Source organism: Macaca fascicularis, chromosome 4 (assembly GCF_037993035.2).
Source record: "Macaca fascicularis isolate 582-1 chromosome 4, T2T-MFA8v1.1".
In the NCBI taxonomy this organism is placed as follows: domain Eukaryota; kingdom Metazoa; phylum Chordata; class Mammalia; order Primates; family Cercopithecidae; genus Macaca; species Macaca fascicularis.
The window spans coordinates 128377136-128403526 of NC_088378.1; the positions used below are offsets into that span (position 1 = coordinate 128377136).

The window sequence follows — 26391 nt, forward strand, 5'->3', positions numbered from 1 at the left end:
AAGTATATATGAATGCACTGAACAAATATAAATTGAAGCCAGGCACCTGCAGTCCCAGCTACTCAAGAGGGTGGGGTGGGAGAATTGCTTGAGCCCAAGAGTTCAAAGCCAGCCTGGGCAACACTGTGAGATCCTATCTCTTTTTTTAAAAAAAATTGAGTATCCACCACGTGCCATATACAGTGGGTGCTGGTGGAATATAACAGGGCTGGCCGAAGTAGGGCTCTTGATGGGGTGCTGCGGCCAGGTCACTTAGTGCAAATAAAAAACCACCTATTCACAGAGAAGGGGAAGGGCCATTGGGTGGGCACCGGCCTTGTGGGCACACAAGGCCGGCTGCCTCTCTCCACACGTGCTCTGTGAGGCAGGGCTCAGCCTTGGCTTCTTCGAGGCGCCCGTGGCGAGGCTAGTGCCAAAGCCTGGCACTTCCCTACCACTGCAGCTGCCTCTCTGGGTCACATCACTGCTGATGGACTGTCTGCCCACCAGTTGGCACAGAGGTGGGACTGCTGGCTACTGAGCTGGCCCTTCAGCATCCCTGGCTAGCTCAGAGCAGATTCTCCTGCCTGGCTCCCAGAGGTCACAAGAAGGCCAGCAGAGGTGCCAAGCCCGAATGCTACGAGAGGGGACACTCCAAAGACATCCCTTCTCGGTTTTCTTGGGCACTGGCCAGTGACATCCCTGTGGGCCCCACTGCCTCCACTGGTGGTTTGCTAACTATGGTCACAATCTGTATGTCATGAAACCAAATTAGGGAATCTTAGCCAGCATTAAAGAAAAAAAAAAGGAATAGAAAATAGAGTGCATCACACTTAATAAGAACATCATTCATGAAATGTTTTCATCTTAAAAATATAGGGCTGGGCACGGTGGCTCACGCCTGTAATCCCAGCACTTTGGGAGGCCGAGGTGGGTGGATCACGAGGTCAGGAGTTCAAGACCAGCCTGACTAATATGGTGAAACCCCATCTCTACTAAAAATACAAAAATTAGCTTGGTGTGGTGGCAGGCGCCTGTAATTCCAGCTACTCAGGAGGCTGAGGCAGGAGAGAATTGCTTGAACCCTGGAGGCGGAGGTTGCAGTGAACTGAGATCACGCCACTGCACTCCAGCCTGGGCAAAAGAGCAAGACTCCATCTTAAAAAAATAAAATAAATAAAAAATAAAAATATATATGTATGTGTGTATTGGGTTGTGATGCAAAATGTACTTTTTGCTAATGTGGGTTCCAATCAAAAGATTTTAAAAACAAAGCTATAAAGTTAAAAAAAAAAAAAAAAGTCTAAATCTGTGCTATCCTATACAGTAGCCACTATCCCCATGTGGCTATTTAAATTTAATTAAAACTTTTTTCTGTTTGTTTTTTGAGAGACAGGGTGTCTATTGCCTAGGCTGGAGCGCAGTGGCGCAATCACAGTTCACTGCATCTTCAACCTCCCAGGCTCAAGTGATCCTCCCACCTCAGCCTCCATAGTAGCTGGAACTATTGGCATACACCACCATGCCTGGCTAATTTTGTTTATTTATTTATTTATTTATTTATTTAGAGACTGAGTCTCACTCTGTCACTCAGGCTGGAGTGCAGTGGCACTATCTAGGCTCACTGCAACCTCCGCCTCCCGGGTTCCAGTGATCCTCCTGGAATTACAGGTACCCACCACCATGCACTGCTAATTTTTTTATTTTTAGTAGAGACGGGGTTTCACCATTTTGGCCAGGCTGGTCTTGAACTGCCCTTAAGTGATCCCCCTGCCTCGGCCTCCCAAAGTGCTGGATTACAGGCATGAGCCACCACGCCCAGCCTATTTTTACTTTTTATAGACAGTCTCACTTTGTTGCCTAGGCTAGTCTCAAACTCCTGGCCCAAGCAATCCTTCCACCTTGGCCTCCCAAAGTGGTAGGATAACAGGTATGAGGCACTGCACCTGGCTTTAAGTTAATTAAAACTCAGTACGTGTAAAATTCAATTCTGGTTGGCACAATAGCTCATGTTGGCCTGTAATTCCAGTGGTTTGAGAAGCTGATGTGGGAGGATTGATTGAGCCTAGGAGTTTGAGATAAGCCTGGACAACATAGTGAGACCCCATCTCTACAAAAAATTTAAAAATTAGACAGGTGTGGTGGTGGGTGCCTGTAGTCTCAGCTACTCAGGAGGCTGAAGTGAGAGGATCACTTGGGCCCCGGAGGTCGAGGTGGCAGTGAGTCATGACTGCACCACTGCATTCCAGCCTGGGTGACAGAATGAGACCCTGTCTCAAAAAATAAAATACAGGCCAAGTCGGTGGCTCATGCCTGTAATCCCAGCACTTTGGGAGGCCAAGATGGGTCGATCATGAGGTCAGGAGATTGAGACCATCCTGCCTAACACACGGTGAAACCCCATCTCTACTAAAAATACAAAAAAATAATCTGGGTATGGTGGCGGGCGCCTGTAGTCCCAGCTACTCGGGAGGCTGAGGCAGAAGAATGGTGTGAATGCAGAAGGCGGAGCTTGCAGTGAGCCGAAATCGCGCCACTGCACTCCAGCCTGGGCAACAGAGCGAGACTCCATCTCAAAATAAATAAATAAATAAATAATAAATAAATAAAATAAAATAAATTCAGGCCGGGTGTGGTGGCTCACGCCCGTAATCCCAGCACTTTGGGAGGCCAAGGCAGGCGGATCACTTGAGGTCAGGAGTTCGAGACCAGCCTGGCCAACGTGGTGAAACCCCATCTCTACTAAAATTACAAAAAATAGCCAGGTGTGGTGGCACGCACCTGTAATCCCAGCTACTCAGGGGGTCGAAGTCAGGAGAATCATTTGAACCTGGGAGGCGGAGGCTGCAGTAAGCCGAGGTCCTGCCACTGCACTCCAACCTGGTTGACAGGGTAAGACTGTCTCTAAAAAATAAAACAAAACAAAACAAAACAAAATAAAATAAAATTCAGTTCTGCTGCTGCTTTAGCCAAATTCCAAGTGTACAGTTGCTATATGAAGCTAGTGACAACTGTACTGACCAGCACAGATATGGTACATTCCCATCATCGTCTTGATCAGTGCTGCCTGAGGCTCTAACAGGCAGCGCATTAATGCAGAGATGCTAAATGAATGACATAATTAGAGTTGGGAAAAACCTCATCCAGACGGAGTCTCACTCTGTCGCCCAGGCGGGAGTGCAGTGGCACAGTCTCGGTTCACTGCAACTGCCGCCTCTCAGGTTCAAGCAATTCTTGTGCCTCAGCCTCCCAAGCAGCAGGACTACAGGCACGCACCACCATGCCTGGCTAATTTTTGTATTTTTAGTAGAGACGGGGTTTCACCATGTTGGCCAGGCTGTTCTCCAACTGACCTTAAATGATCTGCCTGCCTCGGCCTCCTGAAGTGCTGGGATTACAGGCCTGAGCCACTGTGCCTGGCTACTTTTGGTACATTTCTTTATCAACAGTGAAGACACAAAATCTCAGGATAGCTTTCAACTAAACGTGTAACCAGTGAGGAAGGTTAAAGAAGAGGACGGGTGGGCTGGGAGCAGTGGCTCTCGTCTGTAATCCCAGCACTTTGGGAGGCCAAGGTGGGCAGATCATAAGGTCAGGAAATCGAGACCATCCTGGCTAACATGGCGAAACCCCGTCCCTACTAAAAAAAAAAAAAAATACAAAAAACTAGCCAGGCGTGGTGGTGGGTGCCTGTAGTCCCAGCTACTCAAGAGGTTGAGGCAGGAGAATGGCGTGAACCTGGGAGGTGGAGCTTGCAGTGAGCTGAGATCACGCCACTGCACTTCAGCCTGGGCGACAGAGGGAGACTCTGCCTCAAAAAAAAAAAAAGGGAGGGGTGCTGGGCACGGTGGCTCACCCCTGTAATCCCAGCACTTTGGGAGGCCTAGGCAGGCAGATCACGAGGACAGGAGATTGAGACCATCTTGGCTAACACAGTGGAACCCCATCTCTACTAAAAATACAAAAAAAATTAGCTGGGCGTGGTGGCGGGCACCTGTAGTCCCAGCTACTCGGGAGGCTGAGGCAGGAGAATGGCATGAACCCAGGAGGTGGAGCTTGCAGTGAGCCGAGATCGTGCCATTGCACTCCAGCCTGGGCAATAGAGCGAGACTCTGTCTTAAAAAGAAAAAAAAAAAAGAAGATGGCGGGTGGATGGCCTGCCAGGATTCTGGGCCTCTCTGGGAAGTACACTGGGGTCTCCATGAAAAGCAGAGTCTGGCCAGGTGCAGTGGCTCACACCTGTAATCCCAGCACTCTGGGAGGCCAAGGTGGGTGAATCACAAGGTCACGAGTTCAAGACCAGCCTGGCCATTATGGTGAAACCCTGTCTCTACTAAAAATACAAAAATTAGTCCGGTGTGGTAGTGGGCTACTGTAGTCCCAGCTACTTGGGAGGCTGAGGCAGGAGAATTACTTGAACTTGGGAGGCGGAGGCTGCAGTGAGCCGAGATCGTGCCACTGCACCCCAGGCTGGGTGATAGAGCAAGACTACGTCTCCAAAAAAAAGCTGAGTCTACATCCCTAAAATAACCCCTGGAGCACCGTCCTCAGAACGCCCCACGTGCACTGGTGGTAAAGGGGCCGGGCCGCTTCAGTGGCCATCATAAACACAGCCAACTCCACTTCAGGTTTCAAAATCCCAGGGCATTGTCCAACCTTGCTTGATTCTCTGTAAGCAGGCAAAGGTTTTGGTAATGTGCCTTCATCAGACTTGTGAGTCCCCTCGGCCTGCTCTCTCTGATCTGGCTCACAAGCTAAACAATCTACTGCTAGTCAAGGTAAACAGAAGAGGGTGGACTTGGCATGGTAACTGCTTGCTATCTTTCCAGAGAGGTGGTGCTTCCGGAAATACTGACTAAGCAAGGGCAGTAAAAGAGAATTCTGTTAGACTCAAGCCAATTAGGTGTTTCCTTGACGCTGGGCAAGATGCCATCAGATAGCCACTGGATTAATTCTCAAATACTGTTATAAAAGACCCATTCTTTGGTAAAGATCAGACCCACCCCTTCCTTTCCAATTTTAACACCCCAGGGGTTTGCCCATGTTCTGGCTAACCCACTGTGATGCTACTGAGATCTTCTCACAAGAGGCCTTCTGTTTCCTGCCATGGCATCTGACTGCATAAAGCGTGGTCCACCAGGTGTGCTAAGCTGATTCTGCTTCTCATCGCATCATTAGTTCACAGGTGATCCATGGAGCAATTACAAACTACAGCTCTCTGACATCATCTTATCAGCTACTCTAGACGGCATTACCTACCATTATGCCAACACCCAGGACCCATGTCTTTGATTTCTATCACTACCTCACTGCTCTCTTAAAATCCTCCTGAGGCTCCCCTTAGCCCACTCACACCCAATATGGCACTTTGGTTCCAACTCTAGCTGGCCAGGAAACACCCTGCCTACCACTCCACCTCCCTAGAATACTTAAGTTTTCCCCCTTCCGTTCTAGGTCCTAGGAGTATAAAGTGACAGAGCAGCTCACTACATAATTAGCACAATAAAGTACCTACAAGTTTTAGTTCATCTTTCCCAAGAATTTTCATTTTCATGGAATCCCCAAAAGCAGTGCTTTTCAAACTGCTGATTGAGACCCACATGGGTCTCGAAACCAGTTTAGTGGACTGGGGTAAAAAAAAAAGGATAGAAAAGAGGCCGGGCACGGTGGCTCATGCGTGCAATCCCAGCACTTTGGGTGGCTGAGGCAGGAGGATTACTTGAACCCAGGAGTTCAAGACCAGCCTGGGCAACACGGTGAGACCCCCATCTCTACAAAAAAATAAAAATAAATAGAAAGAGGACAGGATAAAAAACATCAAGTGTTGGCCGGGTGCGGTGGCTCACGCCTGTAATCCCAGCACTTTGGGAGGCCGAGGCGGGTGGATCACGAGGTCAGGAGATCGAGACCATCCTGGCTAACATGGTGAAATCCCATCTCTACTAAACAACAAAAAGTTAGCTGGGCGTGGTAGCAGGTGCCTGTAGTCCCAGCTACTCGGGAGGCTGAGGCAGGAGAATGGCATAAACCCAGGAGGTAGAGCTTGCAGTGAGCCGAGATCTCACCACTGGACTCCAGCCTGGGCAACAGAGCAAGACTCTGTCTCAAAAAGAAAAGAAAAGAAAAAAAAAAAGAAAACATCAAGCACATCAAACACAATGTTGTGAAAGTTTAATTTTAGTTACATGAGCCTGCATACTAGATCATGAGTAAAATGCGTTCCTTTTTTGTTATTAAGTGATGCAGGTCTTGCTATGTCACTCAGGCTGGCCTCAAACTCCTGGGCCCAAGGGATCCTCTGGCCTCAGCCTTCCAAGTAGCCGGGATTACAGGCATATACTACCGTACCATCTTAAAATGCATTTCCTAAAAGGGATTATAATCAAAAAGCATTTCAAAGCTACTAGTCTCCACCAGGGCTCCTTGAACTTTAATGAGCTTAGGAATCAGCTGGAGAGCTTGTTTGAAAAATTCAGGTCTTCAGACCTCACTCTTAAATACTCTCTAATTCCCTCCTTCTGAGTCATGCTCCAGAAATCTACATTTTTTGTTCTGTTTTGTTTTGAGACAGGGTTTGATTCCTGTTGCCCAGGCTGGAGTACAGTGGCAAGATCTCAGCTCACTGCAACCTCCGCCACCCAGGCTCAAGCTATTCTCCTGCTTCAGCCTCCCGAGTAGCTGGAATTACATGCACGTGACACCATGCACAGGTACTTTTTGTACTTTTAGTAGGGACGTGGTTTCCCATGTTGGCCAGGCTGGTCTCAAACTCCTGGCCTCGAGTGATCTGCCTGCCTCGGCCTCCCGAAGTGCTGGGATTACACGTATGAGCCACCATGCCTGGCCTGCATTTTTCTTTTTTTTTTTTTTGAGACAAAGTCTCACTCTTGTCTCCCAGGCTAGAGTGCAATGGCACAATCTTGGCTCACTGCAACCTTCGCCTCCCGGGTTCAAGTGATTCTCCTGTCTCAGCCTCCCAAGTAGCTCAGATTACAGGCACCTGCCACCATGCCTGGCTAATTTTTGTATTTTTAGTAGAGATGGGGTTTTACCATGTTGGCCAGGCTGGTCTCGAACTCCTGACCTCGTGATCCACCTGCCTCGGCCTCCCAAAGTGCTGGCATTACAGGTGTGAGCCACTGTGCCCTGCTTTTTTTTTTTTTTTTTTTTAAAGCATCCTCTCTATGTAATGCAGAGTATTGTCCTTGGAGAGTGTAGAACCCAACTTATTAAAGCTCCCCCATCATATTTAAGACATTATGGCAAAAAAAAAGTGTGAAAAAGATGTTTAGCAAAGATGGTAATGATTTGCAGTCAAATAGAGTGCCTTAGATCACATGACAAAGGTAACTGACTTCCTGTAAGCCTGTCTCAACCCAGCCAGAGAATCCCACCTTGACTCCCCTGACTCCTGAAGCCATCCCCTTCCTGCCATTCAACTACTTCCTGTCCTTGCAAACTAAACTTAAATGGTTTTCTCTCCTAGGAAAACTTCTTTGTTAACCACAACCATCTGTCCACCTGAAGGACATGGGTGCCTTCAACATCTCTTAATGCCTCCCACTTGCTTTCTGTTTTACCTCAAGTCTGTAAGGCACAGGTCATACTCATGTACCTAATCTCTCCGCTAGATCATAAGTGCCCCAAGGGCAAGATGCCTGTCCATTTTTTTTTTCTTCTTTGAGATAGGATTGTGCTGTGTTGCCCAGGCTGGAGTGCAGTGCCGTAATCATGGCTCACCGCAGCCTCAACCTCCTGGGCTCCAGTAATTCTTCCTCCTCAGCCTCGAAAGTAGCTGGGACTACAGGCACGCCCCCGTGCCCGGTTAACTTTTTATTTGTTATAGAGACCGGGTCTTGCTATGTTGCCCAGGTTGGTCTCAAACTCCTGAGTTGAAGCAATCCTCCTGCCTTAGCCTCCCACTGCACCTAGCTGATGCCTGTTCTAATTTTGCATTCCCAAGGGCCCTTGGGGCCACACCTGGCTCTGTGAGGATTCACTGGCTCTGTGAGTGTCCTAATTTGTGAGCTCTTCAGTCCTGAAATCTCACTTAGCTGGTGTAGCAAGTCCCATCCTGTGGCTTCTCCTCTACAGCCACTATACAGAGTTCCTGCAGCTTCATGGGGATGGAAATAGGGGTGTGGTGTCAGGAGGCCAGGTCACTTGTCCTGTCTGGGTCTTAGTAAATTCACATGTAATAAGAGGGGGCCAGCCTGAAGGGCACAGAGCTGCTTCCCCAGAGAGACTGGGGGCAGCCAAGGTCCCATTCACCTGACTCATCTGCCAGCCATGCCTTTCTGTTTTGCCCCTAGAGTCTGTGACCTGGGACAGCCTAGCAGGCAAGGAATGGTCCCCTGGGAGAAAGGGCAGAGCCTTCTGCCTACCCTGCCCCGAGCTCTGATTTGGTTTATGAGGTCACTTCACTGCCAGCTTGGAAGCAGACTCTCCAGTCACATGGAAGGAAGTAGATCCATTTCAGAGGGGAGAGGAGGCGGCTGTGGACAAGAAGAACCTGAGGGAAGGAAGAAGGGGCCGGGCCACAGCAAGCCCCAGGCACTGGAAAGGTATGGACTGAGGTGGAAGGGGATAGCAGGCAAGTTTTCCCTTCTTCACTATTTCAACCGAGGTCTGCTCCACCACAGGGGCCCCAGCCAGGGATCTGTGCCCAGAACAATCTTTGCGCAGAAGGCAGGAGGAAAACTAGAAGGAAAGCCTGGGCAGCTACAACCCAAGGGAGAGGGCAAGATGCAAACCACAGACGGGGAAACCCAGGCAGGCAGCCCATTCACAGAAGAGTCTTCTCCACTTAGAGCTGAAGAAACAAGCTCAGGCCCACACCTAGCCCAGCAGGCCCCTGCACTTGGACTGCTTGCTGCTTCTCCAGCTCAGAGCTCACTGCAGATGGGCAGGCGTCCTGCTCCAATGCAAGCTCCTGCCCAGGGGCAAGGTCCGAGGGTAGCTCTTCTCCGTGAAGCCAGCATGGCAATGCAAAGCCAGTTCCAGGATACATGACCTGGGACAGGTCATACAACCTCGTAAGCCTCAATGTCTTCATCCACAAAATGGGGATAGTAGTATATATTTCAGAGGACTACCATGATAATTACGGTAACACATGTGAAGTTCTTACCATAGGGCCTGGCCCATAGAGAGCCCTCAATAAATGGTGCCTCTGTTGCTCCCTGGGCACCCTCTCCCTCCCTCCTTCACTCCGTCCTCACCTTCTGCTTGGTGCTGAGGGGCTGTGACTTCAATTTTTCATCCTTGCTCTTGGAAATCCTCAGGAACTGCTTGAGGTCTCCCTAAGGGAAAAGCCAGGCATCATGCTCAGGTCAGTGCAGAGCCATTGGCTGTAAAGCCTCAGACAAAGCAGGTGCTCGCAGAATTCCTGCCTGGGGAGGCAGTGAGAAGGCCTAAGCTAGCCTGGGCCCCTTTCCTGGGGAAAGTTCACTGCGAGTACAGAACTTTAAAAACATACAAGAGACGTCTCCTAGAGGCTCTCTCAGTCAGAAAGAGAGGAGAATTGGCATTTTTACCCCAAGGGGAACCTCCAGACAGGTGGGGCAGCAGAGCCCCTATCTTCAGTGAGCCAAGAGGAAAACAGTCCCCTACCCTCTGTCCTCAAATATTCCGGAGAGGAAACCCCTGTCCTCCAGAGCTTTACAATTTAATAGAAACAAACAGAGGAGAACGCCAGCAGCAGAAACATACATCAAGCATTCATAAGTACTTGTTTGTTTGTTTTTAACTTTTTGTAGAGACAGAGTCTTGCTATGTTGACCAGGCTGGTCTCAGACTCCTCCAGTCTCAAGTGATCCTCCTGCCTCAGCTTCCCAAAGTGCTGGGATTACAAGTGTGAACCACTGTGCCCAGTTGCATAAGTACTTGTTAATGGAAAGATTGATAGGACTCCTGCCTGCTCTTGCCCCAGAGCTAGGGATTTGACAAGCAGCAGTTTGAGGACCATGGGGTGAGGGCTGGGACCAGTTGGGGAATGAAGAGGAAGGCACAGCTCTGGGAACGATGCCCTGAGTGGAGAGGAGAAGGCTGGTGGCTGGGGTAACACTCAGGTCACAAGTGGTGCTAGGAAGGAGGGAAGGAAAGTGGGTTCTTATATATTTATTCTCAAGTGGGGACAAGCTTTTGGGGAGGAAAAAATAACAAACCAAAGAAAACAGGAGTCAGAGAAGATGACCTGGAAGGCATCCCTGCAGTGTGACAGTGAGAAGTCCCAGAAGAATTTAGGACCAACCCCTCCCCCAAGATACAGATGGAAAGACTGGGTGCTGATAAAGGGAACGCAGGCATCCAAGAGCGGGAAGGCAGAAGCTGAGCATCGCAAGGTGGGCAAGGTGTAACAGCAGGCAGGTGAGGTCTCGACTGAGACCACATGTGACAAGGTTTTCACGGTGCTCCAGCCCCTGACTCCCCACCTTTGTAGGACAGTGCCCTCCCTACCCGAGACCCCCGCGTCCCCTGCCAACAGCATACCAGGTCCACATATTCCAGCACCATGTAATGGGGCTCAGCCTCCCGGCAGAGCCCCAGGAGCCGCACCACGTTGGCGTGGTTCAACTTCCCAAACATCTCCAACTCCCTCCGGAAGTCCAGCTGCTGCTGCTCGTCCTTGCTCTGCAGGCTCTTCACAAGTACCAGGGTCTCCGCCACTCCCTCCTCCAAGCCCTGAGCCTTTGCCAGGAACACCTCCCCAAACTCACTCTTTCCTGTGGGTACAGTCTGAGTCAGCCAACCACCTTCACCCAGGCAGAGGCAGCTCCTGACCTGGGGGAAGGGCCTAGCCTCTACTACAGTGGGGACTCACCCACCTGGGCTGGGCATGAGACCCGGTTCCGGTTCCGCTGTGACCCCCTCCCTCCTTAGGCTTCAGTGTCTCCAGCAGCAAAATAAAAGGGTTGGACTAATATTCAGCATTTTCCAAAGGGTGACTCGCATGAGAATTTTTGGTGGCTCATGGTAAACATGTCTTAACGTATGCTAGGAAAAAACTATGACAAACCCATGATTTCTCATATTTTTTCCTACAATAAAGGTAACTTAGCTTTTCTGTTGTTGTCTGTTTTTTTAAAGAATCAATTTAAATAAAACATCAAGTAAATAATACTACAGGTAGTACACAGGAATGACAAAATCTGTACAAAGGCAGTGAATAACAGGCTCTGGGGCCACACTGGGCTAGATCTCTACCTACACTTCCGTCCATCTCTAACATTCTAGGTTTCAGGGATTTCGGAACACTAGCCTGTACCCAGCCTCAAGACACAGCGGGTGACTTGCAGTTAGGCAGGGGCAGCTGTAGTCAAGGCGACATACCCAGCGTGGTGATAGGCTGCAGGCTGGACCGTGGGAAGTGCATCTTATCACTTGTGCTGTGGCGTTTGTTGGTGGCCGCGGGGCCAGAGCCCAAGCTGGTCAAGGCCACTTCCTCTTGGATCTCTGCTGAGGGCTGCCCGTTCTGCAAAGGCCCGCCTGGGAAGAAGGAGGACAGGAGCGTCACGATGAGACCTGACACTCTGGCCACCACGGGGATTTCTGTTCTGTCCCCTGGTCTTCCACTCTTGACAACTTGGGTCCAATCACAATACTCCACATGAAGGGGCAAGCCCAAATGATAAAATGATGGGGCTGGGGCTGGGTGGGGGAAGTATGGGCATCCCCTAGGGTATGACCCCTTAGTGATGCAGCTGATTACAACTTCTGAGATGAAGCCAACTGCAGACGTCTAATCTGAATCACTGGTCCCTGAATACCATAGCTACACATAAGGATTGTTGCTTTCATGGGGCCTCCTATTGGGCAAAGTCCTAAACAGGCACAAAGGGAAAATCACAATAATGGAGACCCAACCCCTGTTCCTGAACACCTGAGCTGATAGGAGACCCAGTAATGACCTCAGGGAGCTCCCAGTCCAGGGAAGTGGGGATAGGAGAAGGGAAGTAAACGGAAAGCCTGCCCTTGGGGGAACTCTTAGACTCATGGGGGGAAACAAGACGTGCAACAGCAACATGTATACGTATACTAATGATATCTGTGGTTTCCTGCTGGGAGTAGGAAACAGCAGGGAATCATAGGAAGCTGGTCCCAGGGGCTCCAATGAATAAGTCTCAAGCCAGGTTGCTCAGAAGCCGAGGCCCTGGGAATCAGCCAACTCCAGGCTTCCCACTAGGGGTGTGGCAGCCCCAGCTCCAAGATCCAGCAACAGCCACTCGGTTTCCTGAGGGCTGGCGCTCTCCCCTCCGTGGCCGCGGGAGGGCGCTCAGCTCCTACACACGGGTACCACCTCCCCCTCCAGGGCCCCTCACCGTTGAGGCATTCCATCTCTGGCTCCTCGCCCTCGGGCTGCTTCTGCAGCCGCTTGGCTTTGCAGCGCTTCTTGCAGTAGAACATGAGACCCAGCACGGCGATGATGTAGGCCACAGCGGCACCCACCGACAGCCCAATGGTCTGGATCATCTTGTAGGGGGGAGGGCTGCCAGGGCCCTCCGACTCTTCCGGCACAGGCTTGTCTGAGAAACACACACATGGGTCTGGGCAGGCGCTGCTAAGCAAAACAAGTCCTGCTTCTCCACTAACTCCTCCCAACCCCATCAACGGGACAACTTAACAGATGGCCCGGGAGGGTCACCACCTTCACTGGCTTTAACAAGGGCCAGCAGGTCCTCATGCCCCACTGAGGTCAAAGGAAGACTCTGAAGGAGATGAGGCCAGGGTTCCCAAGCTGGCTCTGCATCGCAAGTCAAGGCAGGCGACACAGATACGCACACCTGTTAGGGAGCCACCACAAACCCACGCTATTTGTTAAGAAGCTTCCCGGCCGGGCGCGGTGGCTCAAGCCTGTAATCCCAGCACTTTGGGAGGCCGAGGTGGGTGGATCACCAGGTCAGGAGATCGAGACCATCCTGGCTAACACGGTGAAACCCCGTCTCTACTAAAACATACAAAAAATTAGCCGGGCATGGTGGCGGGCGCCTGTAGTCCCAGCTACTCAGGAGGCTGAGGCGGGAGAATGACGTGAACCCGGGAGGCGGAGCTTGCAGTGAGCTGAGATCACGCCACTGCACTCCAGCCTGGGCAACACAGTGAGACTCTGTCTCAAAAAAAAAAAAAAAAAAAAAAAAAAAAGAAGCTTCCCAAGGGACTTGATAATGTAAGCCAGGCCCCGAGAGCAACATTTGGGAGTTTCAGGTTTAGAATTCCAGGCACTGCCTGGCACAGAGCAGGTTTTTCAATGAACAGATCTGTAGAAGGGATCTGCTGGTCTAGAGACCTTTCAATGGCCCCCACCGAGGGGTCTCAAGAGGCATTGGGGGAATGAAGGGAGAGAGACCATGCAGGATCCCCCCACTGCCACACACACCCCAGTGGCTCCCACCAAGGGGCCTCCTCACTTCATTTTCATCCATTTAAACTTTCACATTATACTTTGTCTAGAAAAATAATGCTGCCAAACCAAGAAAGTTTGAGAGCTTCTCATTTAAACCACCTTCACCTGTGGATGTAGAAACAAGTCCCCAGAGGAGAAATAAGTCTCCCAGGGGCACAGAGTTAAGTACAGGGCCTTTTACTGGACCCATCATTCTCTCTGGGCCTCCTGGAGAAAAGAACCTTGTCCTACTGCATTCTGACCTGGTCCTGCTCCCCAGCCACCCAGAGGTATGTGTGGCTGCTGCAGGAACCTGGGAGGCAGCACTGTAGGAAGAGAACACCCTCCCCTGCAACACACACACACACCCACCGACCATGGGATGTTAAATAAACGACAGCCCGGCTCTGAGCAAGGACTCTAAGACTGTGCAGTGGCATGGTGAGACAGCCGAATCCCCTCCTCTGCCACAAAAATGGCTTCTGTGTCATGTTCTGTACACAGGGGCTGACTGAGTACAAGGTGACAAATGTCTGGGTCTACCACTTCCTGTGCAGGACACCCCTCCCCAGCCCATACCCACGACATAGAGGGGGGCCTCCGTGTGCTTGATGTTGCAGCTGTTGCCTGCAATGCAGGTGTAGCGGCCTGAGTCCTCAGGGGCCACGTCGTGGATCACCAGGGAGCCATTCTGGAAGATGTGCATCCTGCCAGGGGAGAAGCCACAGCGCTGGCCAGCTCGCAGGGAGTGGGCACTGCAGGAGAGGAGGGGCGGGTATGGGAGGGAGGCAGCCCTACCTGGGTCCCAGCTTGGTGGGGTCCAGGATGCGGTCCTTGCCCTTCCACTGAATCAGTGGCTTAGGGTCCCCCTGGGCCTCACACTGCAGCAGGGCTGTGTGGCCCTGGTACACAGTCGTGCGCTCTGGCTCTACTTTGAAGGTGATAAAAACTGGAAGGAAAGAGACCAGCGAGGGGCAGGGAGGAGTGAGCCAAGGGGCTGGCAGGGTACATGGTGCTACCCTAAAGAGCCCTCCCAGCTGAAGGGCCCTGCCACGGTCGCACCTGCCACAGTGAGCTGGACATGGGCACGAATCTGGCCCTGTGGCCCATTGGAGGCAATGCAAGTGTAGTTGCCAGCGTCATCTCGAGTCACCCGGGCAAAATGTAGGGTCCCAGCGTTGTCTGTCACCCACTCTGGAAGGCTGCTCCCATCTGCAGGAGTAACAAAGGGAAATTATGGAAAGGATCAGGGTTACACAGATGGCTGATAATGCCTCAGTCCCTCACCTCGACTCCAAAACACAGGCAAAGTCCAAACTCCTCAGCCAGGTGTTAGAAGCCCCCCGTTATTTACCCCTCTTCCAATTCTTCAGTCTCACCTCTTCCTCCTATTGCCCTGTGTGACATTTCACTTCTGCCAAACCAGACTCTGTTTGGGCCTAGATTGGCCCTGTCCCTACCCCGCTGCCTGTCACTTCTCCCTCCTAGAGCCCATTCCCGCTCTTTGCCATCCCAGGCTGTAGATGCATTTTGAGCCTCACCTCTCCCAGAAAGTTCCCCCAGACCTGAGCAGAGGGAGCCTACTTCCTCCTCAAAATCTACAACTCTACTCTCTCACTCTAGGTGGAAATGTCAAAATTGGTCCAACCTTTTAAAAAACAATTTGCCAACTCACATCAAGGGCTATAAAAATGTTCATACCCCCTTTCATGTGTAATTATTCCAATTCTGGGAATCTTTCCCAAAGGAAATAAACCTAAATCCAGAAAACTTTGGCTTAAAGATGTTTATTGCAGCCTGGGCACGGTGGCTCAAGCCTGTAATCCCAGCACTTTGGGAGGCCGAGACGGGCGGATCACGAAGTCAGGAGATCGAGACCATCCTGGCTAACATGGTGAAACCCCGTCTCTACTAAAAAAATACAAAAAAACTAGCCGGGCGAGGTGGCGGGCGCCTGTAGTCCCAGCTACTCGGGAGGCTGAGGCAGGAGAATGGCGTGAACCCAGGAGGCGGAGCTTGCAGTGAGCTGAGATCCAGCCACTGCACTCCAGCCTGGGTGACAGAGCGAGACTCCATCTCAACCAAAAAAAAAAAAAAAAAAATGTTTATTGCAGTAATGAAAAAAATGGGGGTGGGTGGCTGGGAGGTTAACAACCCAAATCTCCAACATTTAAGGAACAGTTAAGTAAATTACAGTGAATCTAATCGTTGAAATATTATTAGGATCATCAAAACAAATATTCATGAAGAGTATATAAAGATGTGCGGAAATGCTTGACAATGGTAAGTAAAAGACGGTATAAAATTAGTTATAAAAAAACATAAAAATAAACGCTTTTTAAAAATATTTTTTAAAACTACGTAGTTATCTGTATTGTCTACTTCTACAATAAGCATGTCTACAGGCATGCACCACCATGCCGGGCTAATTTTTTAATTTTTTGTAGAGACAGGGTCTCCCTATATTGCCCAGGTTGGTCTTGAACTCCTGGGCTCAAGCAATCCTCCCACCTCAGCCTCCCAAAGTGCTAGGATTACAGGTGTGAGCTACCACACTTGGCCAATCATGTAAATTTAATAACTGAAACTATATATACAATAAAACTGCTAGGTAAAAAAAGAAAAACATATACACAGAAAAAGAAGACATATACCCAAAGACGATAAATGGCAGGACTGTACATTTTTTCCACCAACTATTTTTTTTTTCTTTTTTTTTGAGACCGAGTCTTGCTCTGTCGCCCAGGCTGGACTACAGTGGCACAATCTCGGCTCACTGCAACCTCCACATCCTAGGTTCAAACAATTCTCCTGTCTCAGCCTCCCGAGTAGCTGGGACTACAGGCACATGCCACCACCCTTGGCTAAATTTTTTTTTTTTTTTTTTTTTTTTTTTTTTTTTTGAGACAGAGTCTTGCTCTGTCGCCCAGGCTAGAGTGCAGTGGCGCGATCTCGGCTCACTGCAAGCTCCGCCTCCCGGGTTCACGCCATTCTCCTGCCTCAGCCTCCCAAGTAGCTGGGACTACAGGCGCCCGCCACCACGTCCGGCTAATTTTTTGTATTTTTAATAGAGACGAGGTTTCACTGTGTTTGCCAGGATGGTCTCCATCTCCTGACCTCGTGATCCGCCCACCTCGGCCTCCCAAAGTGCTGGGATTACAGGCTTGAGCCACCGCGCCCAGCCTCTCCCAGTATTTTCTAAAGGAGCCCATGTAATTTTTCTTTTTTTGAGTCAGAGTCTCACTCTGTCACCCAGACTCTAGTGCAATGGCATGATCTCGGCCCACTGCAGCCTCTGCCTGCTTCAGCCTCCTGAGTAGCTGGGATTGCAAGCATGTGCCACCACACCTGGCTAACTTCTGCATTTTTAGTAAAGATGCGGTTTCACCATGTTTGAAACCAGTTTGAGGCTGACCTCAAACTCCTGGCCTCAAGTGAGCCACCCACCTCGGCTTCCCAAAGTGTTGGGATTACAGGCGTGAGCCACTGTGCTCGGCCTCCATGTAATTTTTATGTTGGAAAAGATAAACGATTTTGGAAAGGGAGAAGGGAGGACTTTATAGCATTGTCTGGACCAATCCAATCACTTGTTGCCTTGAGTCGTCTTCCATGTTGTCCAAGGCTGTAATCTGACCTCTTCTGTGTCTGGCTTTTTCCTTCCTAACTCAACTATACATCAGCCCTGCATTGCTTGTCTAGTCTCCACATTTCTGGGCACGGTGCGGGGCCCTCAGGTATGCATCTGATCAGTGGACTGCCCTGCCTGCCCCCACCCTATGCTGGCACTATACCCACCTGCCCGTTCCCACTTAATAGTGGGCTTCTCTCGGCCTGTGGCTGAGCAGGGAACCGTGGCCTCCTTGTCAAACTCCATGCACTGCTGCGGCTGGGGTGGTGGTGTGAACTTGAGCTTTTCTGTTTCAGCAGAGGGTGGGTGGAAAGAGGAGGAATTGGGGCCGCTGGAGAGGCTGTGGCCAGGCCTGCTGCTCCCTCCCCTTTCCTCTCCTGCCTAGCCGGGAAGGGTGCTCCCCCAAGACATGCTGGCTCACCCAGCACTTGGACACGGGCTTGCGCCTCGATGCTGCCAGCTGGGGTGCTGCTCACACAACGGTACCATGTCCCATCGTACACCTCCACGTTGTTGATGCGCAAGGTCCCATTCTTGAAGACCTCGAACCGTGAGTCCTGCAGCACAGGCGAGAGGCCTCAGAGCCTGAACCCACATCCACCTCTCCCTAGAGGCTGCCTCCAGGGAAAGAGTGCTATGGAGGTGAGCACAGAAGAGGGCAGGTGGAGGGAAGGCCCTGCCCATCCAATAGTAACATTCTTCTTTCTCACCTCTGAGATGAGCATCTGGTTTCTGTACCAGACAACTGTGGGTTTTGGTGTGGCCTGGGTCAGGCAATGCAAGTAGCCGGGTTTGCCCTCCTCCAGCTGGCTGTCTTGGGGCTTCTTCAGCCAAGTGGGCACAGCTAGACGGACAGGAAGGAAACAGTGAAGGCTGCTTCACAGGTCTCCAAAACCAAAGGACCCAACTCCAAGAAATTCTACTACCATTCTAGGCCCTGAGTTCAGAAGCCCCATGCTACTCAGATGGCAGGAGTTTCCCTTTAAGGAAGACCCAGGTGCCAGCACCTTTTTTTTGTTTTTGTTTTTTTCTTTTAAGACAAGTTCTCACTCTGTCACCCAGACTGGAGTACAGTGACACAGTTATGGCTCACTACAGTCTCGAACTCATAAGCTCAAGTGATTTTCCCACCTCAGCCTCCCAAATAGCTGGGACCACAGGTATGCACCACAATACTTGGCTAATTTTTGTATTTTTTGTAGTGATGAGGTCTTGCTATGTTGCCCAGGCTGGTCTCAAACTCCTGGTCTCAAGCAGTCCTCCCTCCTTGGCCTCCCAAAGTGCTAAGATTATAGGTGTGAGCCACCACGTCTGGCCACCAACGTCTTTTGAACATTATCTTAGTTAATTGTCACATTAATTAACTTAGTTAACATCATCTTAGTTATAAATCCCCATGGTAGGCAGGGAACGGTGGCTCACACCTGTAATCCCAGCACTTTGTAATCCCAGGCCGAGGCGGGAGGGTTGCTATAAGACACTGCACTCTAGCCTGGGCAACAGAGTGAGACCCCCATCTCTAAAAAAACAAAAAAAAAAACCCAAGATATGTATTCCAACACCCATTTTACAGCTAAGAAAACAGATGTTCAAAGAAGTAATAGTGGCTGGGTACAGTGGCTCACGCCTGTAATCCCAGCACTTTGGGAGGCCAAGGCGGGCAGATCATTTGAGGTCAGGAGTTCAAAACCAGCCTGAACAACATAGTGAACTGAGATCACGCCACTGCACTCCAGTCTGGGCAGAAGAGTGAGACTCCGTCTCAAATTAAAGAAAAAAAAAAAAAGAAGTAGCAGTAATGGTGATGTGCTAATACCCAATAGTGATAGAATTTAAAATTCTCGTCTATGTGACTCCAAAATTCATATTCTTCCTTTTTTTTTTTTTGAGACAGTCTCGCTCTGTCACCCAGGCTGGAGTGCAGTGGCACGATCTTGGCTCACTGCAAACTCCGCCTCCCGGGTTCACGCCATTCTCCTGCCTCAGCCTCCCAAGTAGCTGGGACTACAGGAGCCTACCACCACACCCGGCTAATTTTTTGTATTTTTATAGACGGGGTTTCACCGTGTTAGCCAGGATGGTCTCCGTCTCCTGACCTCGCGATCCACCTATCTCGGCCTCCCAAAGTGCTGGGATTACAGGCGTGAGCCACCACGCCCGGCCCCTTGTTCTTCTTATTACACCATAAAATGCCAAGGCGCAGTCCTCAGAAATCTGTTCTGTTTTAGTCACATTCACTCATCCAGTCCACAACCTTCAATACAATATGAATGGTTGGTTCCCAAAACTACATCCTGATTCCTGTAAATCCAATTGCCTACTGGCATTTCCAACTGGATATCCAACAGGCATCTCAAACTTTATGTGCGCTAAAGGGAGCACCTGACTTCCCCCAAAACCTGCTCACTCATTTTCCCTATCTCAGTCAATAGAACTATCCAGTCAATTAAGAAAGCCAAAAAGCTAGCCTTGTCTTCTCTCTATACCCCACCCCCATCACACTCATTCTACACAAACCCTATCTACTGGGGCTCCTAAATATATCCTGAATTTGACCACCTCACCCCCACCACTACTGCCTCTGTTCAAGCTCCTTTCAGTATCTCCCCTAGACTATTACAGTCATCTACTAATGGGTCTCCTTGTTTATACTCTTGGTCCTAACATTCTAGTCTCAAAACAGCCAGAGTGATCTTCTGAAAAATCAGTCTTCCACTCAAAACCCTGCAAGGTCTTCCCATCCAATGTGGTGTGGTAGGCTGTTTGCAATGATAGTTATAAACAATTCTCCCATCCATTTCATCTCTTTGCAATGTGATGTTGACACTTTCCCATCAAGAGGTGGAGTTTATTTATTTGTGTGTGTGTGAGACAGGGTCTCACCCATTACCCAGGCTGGAGTGCGGTCATGCCATTATGGCTCAATGTGGCCTCAGCCTCCCAGGTTCCAGCAACCCTCTCACCTCAGCCTCCCAAGTGGCTAGGACCACTGGTGTGTACCACCATGCCCAGCTAATTTTTTTTTTTTTTAGTAGAGACAGGGTCTGACCATGTTGCCCAGGCTGGTCTCAAACTCCTAGGCTCAAGCAATCCTTCCATCTTCACCTCCTAAAGTACTGGGATTGCAGCGTGAACCACGGCACTAGGTCATAGTATATTTTTCTAGTCCCTGGAATCTGGGTGACTTGTGACTCCCCTTGTCCAACAGAACACAGTGGTAGTGTTGCAGCTTCCACTTTTGCCCTCTCGGAACCCAGCCACCAGGTGAGGAAGCCTGGGCTAGCCTACAGGAGATGCCATGTGGAGGAGAACTAAGGCACCCTGGTCAATACCCCTTGTCAACTGCCAGACAGGTGAGTGAGGCCACCAGGGACCAGCCAGCTCACCACAAACATGTGTACACCCAGCTGATAGCACACCAGGTGGACGAGCAGGCCCACCTGAACCTGTCCACAGAATCATAAGCATGTCAATGGCTGTTGTTTGTTGTTTCAAGTCACTATGGTTTTGGTTTTGTTTGAGACAGAGTCTCGCTCTGTCGCCCAGGCTGGAGTGCAGTGGTGCGATCTCGGCTCACTACAACCTCCATCACCTGGGTTCAAGCGATTCTCCTGCCTCAGTCTCCCAAGTAGCTGGGATTACAGGCATGTGCCACCACGTCTGGCTAATTGCTGTGGGGTTATTTCTTTTTTTTTTTTTTTTTTTTTTTTTTTTTGAGACGGAGTCTCGCTCTGTCGCCCAGGCTGGAGTGCAGTGGCCGGATCTCAGCTCACTGCAAGCTCCGCCTCCCGGGTTTATGCCATTCTCCTGCCTCAGCCTCCCGAGTAGCTGGGACTACAGGCACCCGCCACCTCGCCCGGCTAGTTTTTTGTATTTTTTTTAGTAGAGACGAGGTTTCACCGTGTTAACCAGGATGGTCTCGATCTTCTGACCTCGTGATCCGCCCGTCTCGGCCTCCCAAAGTGCTGGGATTACAGGCTTGAGCCACCGTGCCCGGCCTTTTATTTCTTATTTTATTTTGAGACAGAGTCTCGCTCTGTCGCCCAGGCTGGAGTGCAGTGGCACAATCTCGGCTCACTGCAACCTCCACCTCCACCACGTCCGGCTAATTTTTGTATTTTTAGTAGAGATGGGTTTTCATCATGTTGCTCAGGCTGGTCTCAAATTCCTGACCTTGTGATCCACCCGCCCTGGCCTCCCAAAGTGCTGGGAATACAAGGCGTGAGCCACTGCGCCCAACCATTTTTGTATTTTTAGTAGAGATGGGGGTCTCACCATGTTGGCCAGGCTGGTCTCAAACTCCTGACCTCAAGTAACCTACCCACCTTGGCCTCCCAAAGTGCCACCACATTTTGAAGTGGTTTGCTATGTAGCAATGGATAACTGATGCCGAAGCCAAAGTACTTACTAGGTTTTTACAAGACCTAGGTAATCCAGTTTCCACCGCTCAGGCAACTTCAACCCCTCTCACCATCGTTTATTCAACTCAAGCCACACAGGCGACTACTGTTCTTCCAACATACAAGGCCATCTCCATCTCAGGGCCTATCACATGGCTGGCTCCCTTCTTAATTTAAATACCAGCTCAAATGCACCTTTTACACAAGTCTTCCCTAAACTCCCTCTGGCCCTGCCCTTTCTCTATCACTTGCCCTATTTTATTTTTCTCCCTTGTTCTGCTGGCAGCTAAAATTATATTTGTTCATTTGATCGTTTTTCTTACTGGCTTTGTCACCCCTACCAGAATATGAACTCCACAAGGAGAGGGGCTTCTGCCTGCTTTGTTCACAGTTGCATCCAGTACTGGGAACAGATCTAGCACAAGGAAAGTGCTCGACAAATCTCTATTGACTGACTGCATTCCCAGAGTTCTCCATCCTCTGGGCTCTACCCTCTAACACCCAGCACCTGATCTGGCCCTGTTTGCATCACACACTCTCAAATGCCACAGGCCTCCTTCTCAGAGCATAGCAAGGGACACTGGTGTGGCTCAGTCAGTGCCAGCTTCAGTTAGCATCTGTGGAATGACTGATTAAAGCCGGTAGTTCCCAATCTTGAGCACACATGAAGTATCACCCAGAGCACTTGTTAAATACAAACCTGCCTGGGTCCCACCCCTAGAGTCTGGGTTGGGAGCTGTGGAGTGGGGCCCTGAATTCTGCATGTTTTTCTTTTTTTTCAAGGCTCCAGCAATGTCCTAGACATTTTTTTGGAGACAGTCTTGCTGTCATCCAGACTCCAGTACAGTACTGTGATCATAGCTTACTGGAATCTCCAACTCCCGAGCTCATCCTCCAGCCTCAGCCTCCCACATAGTTGGGACTATAGGTGTGTACCATCATACCTAGCTAAGTTTTTAAATTTCTGTAGACACAAGGTCTCACTATCTTGTCCAGCCTGGTCTCAAACTTCTGGGCTCAAGAGATCTTCCCATCTCAGCCTCCCAAAGCCTGGGATTATAGGTGTGAACCACTGCACCTGGCCTGCATTTTAAAAAGTATCCCTAACGAGGCCAGGCGCAGCAGCTCACGCCTGTAATCCCAGCACTTTGGGAGGCCAAGGCAGGTGGATCACTTGAGGTCAGGAGTTTGAGACCAGCCTGGCCAACATGGCAAAACACTGCCTCTACTAAAAATACAAAAATTAGCCGGGTGTGGTGGCACACACCTTTAAACCCAGCTACTTGGGAGGCTGAGGCATGAGAATCGCTTGAACCCGGGAGGCAGAGGTTGCAGTGAGCCAAGATCACGCCACTACATTCCAGCCTGGAGGACAGAGCGAGCGAGACTCCCTCTCAAATAAGAAAATTAAAAAAAAGAAAAAGTATCCCTAATGAAAGCAGGTGATTCTCAGACCTCAACTGGAGGACGGCTTGACTGTGCATCTTGCCTTTGCACCTGCACTGTGAGTGTCCTGAGCACCTGTTACACGTGTGCTGTGATTCCCACCCAAATCACTGCCTGAGCGTGGGCGCATGTCTTCTAAGATTTCAGTATCCTAATGGGAACACTAGCATCATAACTTCACATTTACAAAGCCACTTTCATATTCAAATCTTTTTGCAAAGTTACCTACTCAGAAAGATAATAGTAATATAAAGGTAAGTGGAAGAAGCAGATTGTAAAATAGTTTGTACGTATGTCTGTCTCTGTGTGCATATTGTAATTTTTATTGTGTATCCTTTTAAACTACCACAAAAGGTTTGGAACAAGGCGTGGCATAAATAAATAAGTAAACAAATCCCTATGCCTGTAGCAAGGATATAAGGGGTTTTTTTTGTTTGTTTTGAGATGGAATCTCACTCTGTCGCCCAGGCCAGAGTGCAGTGGCGCGATCTCGGCTCACTGCAACCTCTGCCTTCTGGGTCCAAGTGATTCTCCCCCCTCAGCCTCCTGAGTAGCTGGGATTACAGGCACGCACCACCACGCCCGGCTAATTTTTGTAATTTTAGTAGAGATGGGGTTTCACCATGTTGGTCAGGCTGGTCTCAAACTCCCAACCTTGTGATCCACCCACCTCAGCCTCCCAAAGTGCTGGGATTACAAGCATGAGCCACCACGCCCAGCCAGATATAAATGGTTTATCATGTGTACTTTCATTCATATTTCTTGCTTTTCTCCCCCTTTTTTTCATAAGTAATATGTTTAATAAAGAAATTTGGAAAGCATAACAAACTAAAACAAATTTTAAATCACCTATAACTTTGTCCAACATTACCTCCCAAAAAAGAAAAAGAAAAATCATTTTCATCTACTTCATTTGGCCTTTTCAACCACCTTGTGGGGTAGGTAGATTACTGGCTCCATTTTATGGATGAGGAGACTGAACCCAAGTAAGGTGGGTGATTTGCTACCATCGTCACTCTGTGCGTTGGGAGCATAGTGGGACCCAGGTCTCTAGACTCCTAGTCCATTGCTCTTTCCTCTGCACCCAGAGGACCGTTTTCCTGTGAGGACTGTCACTATTTCCTCCGGGGCACCCACCCTAACCCCTGTGCCTGGCTCTCTACTGTCTACTCCGACTCCCAGTAGTGAACTGATTTCCAAGCCTGCAGGGCCCAGAACTGAGAGGGCCTCAGGTGAGCACCAGGGAAGCCTCTGTCCATCACACCCAGACCTGCGTTCCCCTCCACCTCTCCTTGACCTTCAGAGCAAAGGTGCTCACTGGCCACAGTGATGTTGACGTCCTGTCTCCGCTGACCAGCCAGGTTGGCCGCGTGGCAGGTGTAGACACCAGCATCACTTTCAGCAATACTGGCCAACACCAGTTCGTGGCCCTTCTGGTACACCCTGCCATGGGTGGGCAGTCGGACTCCTGCGTGCTCCCACCACACACTGGGCTCTGGCAGACCCTTGGGGGGAAGGCAGGTAACACGCTCCTCGCTGCCCGCTGTAAACACCCGTGGCTCAAATAGAGGCATGTCTTCAATCTCTGCAAGGATATAAGTGGGAGGAATGGCCCGATTACTGTGAGTCTCAGGGTACATGATGTTCTCCCACAGCAAGCCTAGGCCCTTTTCCAGCCAAACCCTCCCCTGAAGCCCTCTGCATCTCCTCCTACCCCCAGCATCCGCTTCTTCCCCTGCCCTCCAAGCTACTGAGTAAAAACAGGAGCCTAAATCTCTATGTGCCAAAAATGTTAAAGGCAGTCCCCACGTCAGCACCCCAGACCCAGAGACTCACCTGCTAGATGAAGTGTGGCCTCCAGGATGACAGGTGGGCCCCTCTGCCCCTGGCCGATGCAGCGGTAGACCCCTGCATTGCGTGGCCGGACCTGGGTCAGCAGCAGAGACCCGTTGGCAAATACTGTGGCTCTGCGAAGGTGTGGGGGGCTGCAGAGGGGAGAGTGCAATTTGGAGAAAGTGGCCAATAGGCCTACTTCTGGAAAGGAATGCAAGGGAACCCCTTTCCTACAAAAGTCGGAAATGTAGTAAGGAATTGACCAGGAACAGGGCAGAGAGAAGGAAGCTGATACTCCACACTGGTGTGTGTGCCTGCATACACTTGCTCAGGTGTATGTGCAGGTGTGTGTTCCAACTACAAGAGATCAGATCGGGAAGCAATGAGGCAAATGACAATGCAGGTGAGAGACAGAGTGATATGGTTTGGCTGTGTCCCCACTCAAATCTCATCTTAAATTGTAGCTCCCATAATTCCCATGTGTTGTGGGAGGGACCCAGTGGGAGGTAATTGAATCATGGGAGTAAGTCTTTCCCATGCTGTTCTCATGATAGTGAGTAAGTCTCACGAGATCTGATGGTTGTAAAAAGAGGCATTCCCCTGCACAAGCTCTCTCTCCTTTGCCTGCTGCCATCCATGTAAGACGTGACTTGGTCTTCCTTGCCTTCTGCCAAGATTGTGAGGCTTGCCCAGCCATGTGGAACTGCAAGTCCAATTAAACCTCTTTCTTTTGTAAATTGCCCAGTCTTGGGTATGTCTTTATCAGCAGCATTAAAATGGTCTAATACACAGAGTAACCACCATGTGCAACTGTCAAGACAGGGGAGCCACCATCCCGCAGGGCCACGCTGATAGGGCACCCAGCTCCAGAGTCAGATACCCCTCAGCCATACCAGGCAGGCTACTGATGATGTCCTCAGGGCTGAAGCCAAGTGGCATCCAAGTCCTTAGCCTAGGAAGTCACACCCCCAAGGACCATGGTCATGCCCGATACTACAAAGGTGTTCTATGCTCTCCTAGGGTCCAGGCAAGAACAGAAGTCCCTGCAGTGGGGCTGGAACCTTCTAGAGGTGTTTGCTTCCTCCAAAAAGTGTGTGTGTGTGTGTGTGTGTGTGTGTGTGTGTGTGTGATGTCTTTGCCACACTGGATCATGCTATCTAGATTGTGACCACCTGATTACCAGGTCTCCTGTGTCTCTCTCATCCCTGGGGTCTCTACCCTTCCATCCCAGACGACCCATGTGGGCAGTGGGGAGAGAGAAGTAGAACCACCACTAGCTCAGAGGGCCTTTGTGCAAACTGGAAAACAGCTCTTCCTAGAGACTCTTCCCTGTGTTAGACTCATCTTATAAAAGCAAAACATTCAACTGTGTCTGTTGGAAATTTGAAATAATACATGTACAAATCTGTGATGTCTGTGATACGAACCGCACCCCCTTCTAGAGAACGCATGTGTGTGGCACATGATACTGGAGCGCTCCCAGCCAGATGCCTTACCGACTGCGGTTAGTGATGGGAGTCTCATCCTCAAAGAGCCACTGCAGGTTCGGGGGTGGCTGGGCTGAGAACTGGCAATGGAACATGGCTTCCTCATTCCTCGCTACTATCACGTCCTGGGGTGCCAGCACCACCCTGGCAAAGCTTTCATCTGGAGAGGGAAAGATGGGGGAGCAGGCAGGCTGGGTGGTGAGGCCCTCCTGTACTCACCTCATCCCTTCCGCCCCC

The 26391-nt window shown here is 50.2% G+C and overlaps 1 protein-coding gene across 3 annotated transcripts in view; it reads right to left on the reverse strand.

The window, feature by feature from the left end:
- The window catches only part of PTK7 (protein tyrosine kinase 7 (inactive)), an 83277-nt gene that overhangs the window by 4329 nt on the left and 52557 nt on the right, over positions 1–26391 (reverse strand). Inside the window, exons 5-18 of one of the 3 annotated variants that reach the window (XM_065544026.2) lie at positions 26164–26314; positions 24671–24819; positions 24153–24419; positions 17699–17832; positions 17410–17545; positions 17156–17275; positions 14423–14572; positions 14159–14309; positions 13940–14067; positions 12300–12503; positions 11311–11466; positions 10471–10703; positions 9201–9281; positions 2766–2883 (exon numbers count right to left, since the gene is read on the reverse strand). In XM_065544026.2, the coding sequence (XP_065400098.1) occupies positions 2800–2883; positions 9201–9281; positions 10471–10703; positions 11311–11466; positions 12300–12503; positions 13940–14067; positions 14159–14309; positions 14423–14572; positions 17156–17275; positions 17410–17545; positions 17699–17832; positions 24153–24419; positions 24671–24819; positions 26164–26314 (2144 nt within the window). In that variant the 3' untranslated portion in view covers positions 2766–2799. Of the gene's footprint in view, positions 1–2765; positions 2884–9200; positions 9282–10470; positions 10704–11310; positions 11467–12299; positions 12504–13939; positions 14068–14158; positions 14310–14422; positions 14573–17155; positions 17276–17409; positions 17546–17698; positions 17833–24152; positions 24420–24670; positions 24820–26163; positions 26315–26391 lie in introns of those variants that run through there. The other 2 variants (XM_005552941.3, XM_065544025.1) reach the window with 2 other exon arrangements.